The sequence below is a fragment of the Somniosus microcephalus genome, unplaced genomic scaffold (assembly GCF_052327205.1).
Source record: "Somniosus microcephalus isolate GS21.2 unplaced genomic scaffold, FLI_Smic_1.0 scaffold432, whole genome shotgun sequence".
NCBI classification, from domain to species: Eukaryota; Metazoa; Chordata; class Chondrichthyes; order Squaliformes; family Somniosidae; genus Somniosus; species Somniosus microcephalus.
In genome coordinates, this window is record NW_028225619.1 from 113,430 (window position 1) to 120,301 (window position 6,872).

The following is a 6,872-nucleotide window of genomic DNA, read 5'->3' on the forward strand; positions in this document are numbered from 1 at the left end:
GGGGAACCAGTGGATGTAGTATATTTGGATTTCCAAAAGACATTCGATAAGTTGCCACATAGAATTTTACTACACAAGATAAGGGCTCATGGGGTTGGGGGCAATTTATTAGGATGGATAGACGATTGGTTAAAGGACAGAAAACAGAGTGTAGGGATAAACGGGTCATTTTCCAGTTGGCATGTTATAACTAGTGGGGTGCCACAAGGATCATTGCTTGGGCCTCAGCTATTTACAATCTATTTTAACGACTTGGATGAAGGGACCGAGTGCAATGTATCCAAGTTTGCTGATGATACAAAGCTAGGTGGGAAAGTAAGCTGTGAGGAGGACACAAAGTGCCTGCAAAGGGATAGAGACAGGTTAAATGAGTGGGCAATAAGGTGGCAGATGGAGTATAATGTGAGGAAATGTGAGGTTATTCACTTTGGTAGGAAGAATAGAAAAACAGAATATTTTTTAACAGGTGAGAAACAATTAAATGTTGGTGATCAGAGAGATTTAGGTGTCCTCGTACAGGGAAAACAGAAAGTTAGCATGCAGATACAGCAAGCAATTAGGAAGGCAAATGGCATGTTGGCCTTTATTACAAGTGGGTTGAAGTACAAGAGTCAGGAAGTCTTCCTACAATTGTATGGGGCTTTGGTGAGACCACACCGGGAGTACTGTGCACAGTTTTGTTGTCCTTATCTGAGAAAGGACATACATGTCTTAGAGGAGGTGCAACGAATGTTCACTCGATTGATCCCTGGGATGAGAGGAGGGATTGAGTAGATTGGGCCTATTCTCTCTGGAGTTTAGAGGAATGAAAGGGGATCTCATTGAAACATATAGGAGAGGTTGTTTCCCCTGGCTGGAGAGTCTAGAACTAGGGGGCATAATCTCAGGATTTAAGTCTGAGATGAGGAGGAATTTCGACACTCAGTGTTGTGAATCTTTGGAATTCTCGACCCCAAATGGCTGTGGATGCTGAGTCGTTGAGTATATTCAAGGCTGAGATCGATAGATTTTTGGACTCCAGGGGAATCAAGGGGTCTGGGGACCGGGCGGGAAAGTAGAGTTGAGATCGAAGTTCAGCAATGATCTTATTGAATGGCGGAGCAGGCTCGAAGGCCCGTAGGGGCTAGTCCTGCTCCAAATTCTTATGTTCTTATGTTTAATCAGAGTGTCTCTTAAAGGGGCACCGTTCATCACAGGGCCGTCAGTATTATTAAAGAGTAAAGTAAAAAAAAGGAAGTCTTGCATTTATATAGCGCCTTTCACAACCTCAGGAGGTCCCAAAGTGCTTTACAGCCAATGAAGTTCTATTTTTGAGGTGTAGTCACAGTTGTAATGTCAGAATAGCTAAGTATGGAATATATAACCCCCCCATCGAGTAATATGAAGGAGTCGGGACCTCGCTGTGTCACAATTCCCAATCACCGTCTGCTTTGTTTACAGTGCCAGCTTCCACCGAATACAGGGGCCCATTGAACGTAACTCCTCCCCCCACACAGCTCCTCTGGGGCAGCCCCTGTCCCACAGAGCGCCATCAAACAGTCGACTGGGATCAGGGGGAGAGAGGGAGTATCCCAATGTGTGTTTAGAATCTGAAACGGGGATCACTCTGACAGTTTTAAATTTCTATTTAACCCTTTGTCTTTCTGTGTTGTTTCGTCAGTCAGGGTTCAGTGTGAGGGATTTGAGGGTCAAGTTCCTGCACCTGTTCCCTCCTCACAGAGTCTCAGAACCTGGGGCCGAGGGGGTGTTGGTGAATTCAGAGTGAACAGGGAGCAACAGTTTAATGTACAGAAGGGTCCTCAGATTCATCTCAATTCACAACTGAATCCTCACTGCTGTGTGTAAAATGGTGGAGGCTTTAATAAAGCTGAATTCAGGATGAACAGTAACAGGAGGGAGAGAGCCCAGGGCAACACACCTGTGTTCAGGATAAGACACTAACAGGAGGGAGAGAGCCCAGGGCACACTCCTGTATAGAGGATGGGACAGTAACAGGAGGGAGAGAGCCCAGGGCACACTCCTGTATAGAGGATGGGACAGTAACAGGAGGGAGAGAGCCCAGAGCACACTCCTGTATTCAGGATGGGACAGTAACAGGAGGGAGAGAGCCCAGAGCACACTCCTGTATAGAGGATGGGACAGTAACAGGAGGGAGAGAGCCCAGGGCACACTCCTGTATTCAGGATGAACAGTAACAGGAGGGAGAGAGCCCCGGACACACTCCTGTATTCTGGATGAACAGTAACAGGAGGGAGAGAGCCCAGGGCACACTCCTATATTCAGGATGAACAGTAACAGGAGGGAGAGAGCCCAGAGCACACTCCTATATTCAGGATGAACAGTAACAGGAGGGAGAGAGCCCAGGGCACACTCCTATATTCAGGATGGGACAGTAACAGGAGGGAGAGAGCCCAGGCACACTCCTGTATAGAGGATGGGACAGTAACAGGAGGGAGAGAGCCCAGAGCACACTCCTGTATTCAGGATGGGACAGTAACAGGAGGGAGAGAGCCCAGAGCACACTCCTGTATTCAGGATGAACAGTAACAGGAGGGAGAGAGCCCCGGGCACACTCCTGTATTCAGGATGGGACAGTAACAGGAGGGAGAGAGCCCAGAGCACACCCCTGTATTCAGGATGGGACAGTAACAGGAGGGAGAGAGCCCAGGGCACACTCCTGTATTCAGGATGAACAGTAACAGGAGGGAGAGAGCCCCGGGCACACTCCTGTATTCAGGCTGGGACAGTAACAGGAGGGAGAGAGCCCAGGGCACACTCCTGTATTCAGGATGGACAGTAACAGGAGGGAGAGAGCCCAGAGCACACTCCTGTATTCTGGATGAACAGTAACATTAGGGAGGGAGCCCAGGAACATTCCTGTAGTCAGGATAAACAGTAACAGGAGGGAGTGAGCCCCAGGCACACTCCTGTGAGCTGTGCGTTCCCAGTACAGCCAGCGCTGAGATTGTGGGGCTGTAACTGTGAGGCTGTGGGATGTGTTGTGTGCCGGTGAATCTCCTCCATTGTGTCTGGGAGAACGTGTGCACAGTGTCAGGGGCTTGTGTGATTAAACTAATTGCTACTGTGTGTCTCACTGCAGTGTTTGGCCTGAGTGTACAGCACTGGGGCCCACACACTGCTAGTGAACAGGGATTCTGATTGAAGGCCATTGATTTAACATGGGAAGAATCCATTCTAACCGGTAATATGGGGCTGACACTGTCTGGGAAATACTGACACTCCTACCCAGCAGCTGTCAATCATTGATCTGAGTGGAATAACCCTGTCTGACCAATCTCTTCTCTCCTCTCTAGGGCAAAGCTCACCGATGAGCCTGGATCCAAAGACAGCAAACTGGAACTTGGTTCTGTCTGATGATCTGAGATCAGTGACATGGACTGAACAGGAACAGCCCTACCCACCTCACCCAGAGAGGTTTAAAGACCGGCCCCAAGTCCTCTGCTCCCAGAGCTTCTCCTCAGGATCCCATTCCTGGGATGTGGAGACTGATGGGAATAGCTGGAGAATCGGGATTGTGTGTGGGAGCGTCGAGAGGGCGGGGGTAAACTCTCTCATTGGGGAGAACAGTAAATCCTGGGGTTTATATTCTGTTTCTGGTTCTCTCTGGGCCCGGCACAATTCCCAGGTCACTAACCTCGGACGGTTCGGGTCTGGGATCAGGATCCGAGTTCAGTTGGACTGCGAGGCCGGGACTGTGTCATTTCACCAGGTCACTGACTCACTGACACATTTACACACATTTCAAACCACATTCACTGAACCCGTGTTTCCAGCATTTTGTTGTTGGGACAAATCCCTGAAACTGTTAAATTAATCCCGATAACTGAGACTCGGCGACATCCTTCCGGCTCCGGGAATCGGGTGACGTCACTTCCGGTTTGGGTGGGGCATCTGAACCGGGTTTGTGATGTCACTTCCTGGCTGGGGCACTGATGATGTCATTTCCTGGCTGGGGTCAATGATGATGTCACTTACTGGTCTGCACCCTGGTGATGCTGTGGGCGGGGCTCTCAGACCCCTCCCCCTGGTAAATTAAGCCCCATAACTGAGACTCGGCGACATCACTTCCGGCTCCGGGAATCGTTTGATGTCACTTCCGGTTTTGGGCGGGTCCTCATAAACGGGTTTGTGATGTTTCTTCCTGCCTGGGGGTCAATGATGCTGTCACTTCCTGTTTTGGCACATTGAAGATGTCACTTCTGGGCTGGGGGCACTGATGATGTCACTTTCTTGTCTGCCCCCTGGTGATGCTGTGGGCGGGGCTCTCTCAGGCCCTGCCTCCTGGTGATGCTGTGGGTGTGGCTCTCCCAGGCCCCTCCCCCTGGTGATGCTGTGGGCTGTGTTCTCAGGCCCCTCCCCCTGGTGATGCTGTGGGCGGGGCCCGATTGTGGTGAGCATAATTCAGATTCCATGAATGATTTAAAGGGAGTTGTTTGATCTCTCACACTCACTGAGGGAGGACTGATGGATCTTGGAATTCTAAATCCCAGTTATTAATTTCCTGTTAAAGGAGCTGAGTTTGTTTAACAGTATGAATTCAACCAAGGAATTGTTAAGCTGCCTGTTGAGGGGTATGCTGGGAAGGTTGGCCACATTGGGAAAGTCTTATTCAGCAGACTGTCCAGAAGGTTAAAGGTCAGAGCCGCGTGGCCTTGATGGGCTGTGAGAAACTGCTGTAAACATCAGATGCTGTCGTATCAACTTGTTTTAAACCGTGGGAAAGAGAGAGAGTGGAAAAGTACCAACTGTGTGATTTTACCAGCAAGAAGGGTATAAACCAGCCATTTTAGTAAGATGGAAGGAGACAGTCCATGAGACAGACCAGAAGATCACCACACAGGATGCCGATGGAGAATTAACCTCTCAGTCTCCCGAAGCAGAAGAATTGACCATTCTGAGTTGAGTTCTACTACTGACTTAAAGCTTGTATGAATCTCTATCTGTAAAACTACTTGTATTTTAACGTTAATAAAAGCAATTAGTTAGAAATGTTTAAAGCCTTGTTGATCTTACCACTGATTAAACAGTAAAGAGTCATAGAGTCATACAGCACAGAATGAGGCCCTTCGGCCCATCGTGTCCGCGCCGGCCATCAAGCCCTGTCTATTCTAAACCAATTTTCCAGCACTTGGTCCGTAGCATTGTATGCTGTGACATTTCATGTGCTCATCTAAATGCTTCTTGAATGTTGTGAGGGTTCCTACCTCTACCACCCTTTCAGGCAGTGAGTTCTAGATTCCAACCACCGTCTGGGTGAAAAAGTTTTTCCTCAAATCCCCTATAAACCTGCTGCCCCTTACCGTGAAACTCTGCCCCCTGGTTATTGACTCCTCTACTAAGGGGAAAAGTTCCTTTCTATCTACCCTATCTATGCCCCTCATAATTTTGTACACCTCAATCAGGTCCCCCCTCAGCCTTCTCTGCTCTAAGGAAAACAATCCCAGCTTGTCCAGTCTCTCTTCATAGCTGAAGCGCTCCAGCCCAGGTAACATCCTGGTGAATCTCCTCTGCACCCTCTCCAATGCAATCACATCCCTCCTATCGTGTGGCGACCAGAACTGCACACAGTATTCCAGCTGTGGCCTAACTAGCATTTTGTACAGCTCCATCATAACCTCCCTGCTCTTATATTCTATGCCTCGGCTAATGAAGGCAAGTATCCCATATGCCTTTTTAACCACCTTATCTACCTGTCCTGCTGCCTTCAGGGATCTATGTACATGCACACCAAGGTCCCTCTGATCCTCTGTCCTTCCTAGGATCCTACCATTCATTGTGTATTCCCTTGCCTTGTTAGTCCTCCCAAAATGCATCACCTCACACTTTTCCGGGTTAAATTCCATTTGCCACTGTTCTGCCCATCTGACCAACTCGTCTGTAACATCCTGTAGCCTGAGGCTTCCCTCCTCGTTATTTACCACTCCACCAATTTTGTGTCATCTGCGAACTTACTGATCATACCTCCTACATTCGTATCTAAATGATTAATGTACACTGCAAACAGCAAAGGACCCAACACCGATCTCTGCGGTAAACCACTGGACACAGGCTTCCAGTCACCAAAACAACCTTCGACCATCACTCTCTGCCTCCTGCCACTAAGCCAATTTTGGATCCAATGTGCCGAATTGCCCTGGATCCCATGGGCTCTTACCTTCTTGACCAGTCTCCCATGTGGGACTTTGTCAAAAGCCTTACTGAAGTCCATGTAGACTACATCAACTGCACTACCCTCATCCATGCACCGAGTCACCCCTCAAAAAATTCAATCAAAATGGTTAGACTTGATCTCCCGCTGACAAAGCCATGCTGACTATCCTTGATTAATCCTTGCCTCTCCAAGTGGAGACAAATTCTGTCCCTCAGAATTTTTTCCAATAATTCCCGACCACTGATGATAGGCTCACTGGCCTGTAATTCCCTGGTTTATCCCTACTACACTTCTTGAATGATGGTACTACGTTAGCTGTCCTCCAGTCCTCTGGTACCTCCCCTGTGGCCAGAGAGGTTCTGAAAATTTGTGTCAGAGCCCCTGCAATCTCCTCCCTTGCCTCACACAGCAGCTTGGGATACATCTCGTCAGGGGCTGGGGATTTATCCACTATTAAGCCCACTATAACTGCTAGTACATCCTCCCTCTCAATACTAATTTGTTCAAGTATATCACAATCCCCTAACCTGATTTCTATACCTACATCGTCCTTCTCCATAGTGACCACAGATGCAAAATATTCATTTAAAACTTCACCTACATCTTCCGACTCTACACACAGATTGCCACTTTGGTCCCTAATGGGCCCTACTCTTTCCCTGGTTATCCTCTTGCTCTTAGCATACTTATAAAATATCTT

The 6,872-nt window shown here is 48.4% G+C and overlaps 1 protein-coding gene across 4 annotated transcripts in view; it reads left to right on the forward strand.

Moving 5' to 3' along the window:
• LOC147081768 (E3 ubiquitin-protein ligase TRIM7-like) overlaps positions 1–5,010 on the forward strand; it is a 45,871-nt gene extending 40,861 nt beyond the window's left edge. For 3 of the 4 annotated variants that reach the window (XM_085980692.1, XM_085980693.1, XM_085980694.1), the window contains one exon: positions 3,315–5,010. In XM_085980692.1, the coding sequence (XP_085836818.1) occupies positions 3,315–3,835 (521 nt within the window). In that variant the 3' untranslated portion in view covers positions 3,836–5,010. The remainder of the gene's footprint in view (positions 1–3,314) is intronic. The other variant, XM_085980695.1, reaches the window with a different exon arrangement.
• The last annotated feature ends 1,862 nt before the right edge of the window (positions 5,011–6,872 follow it).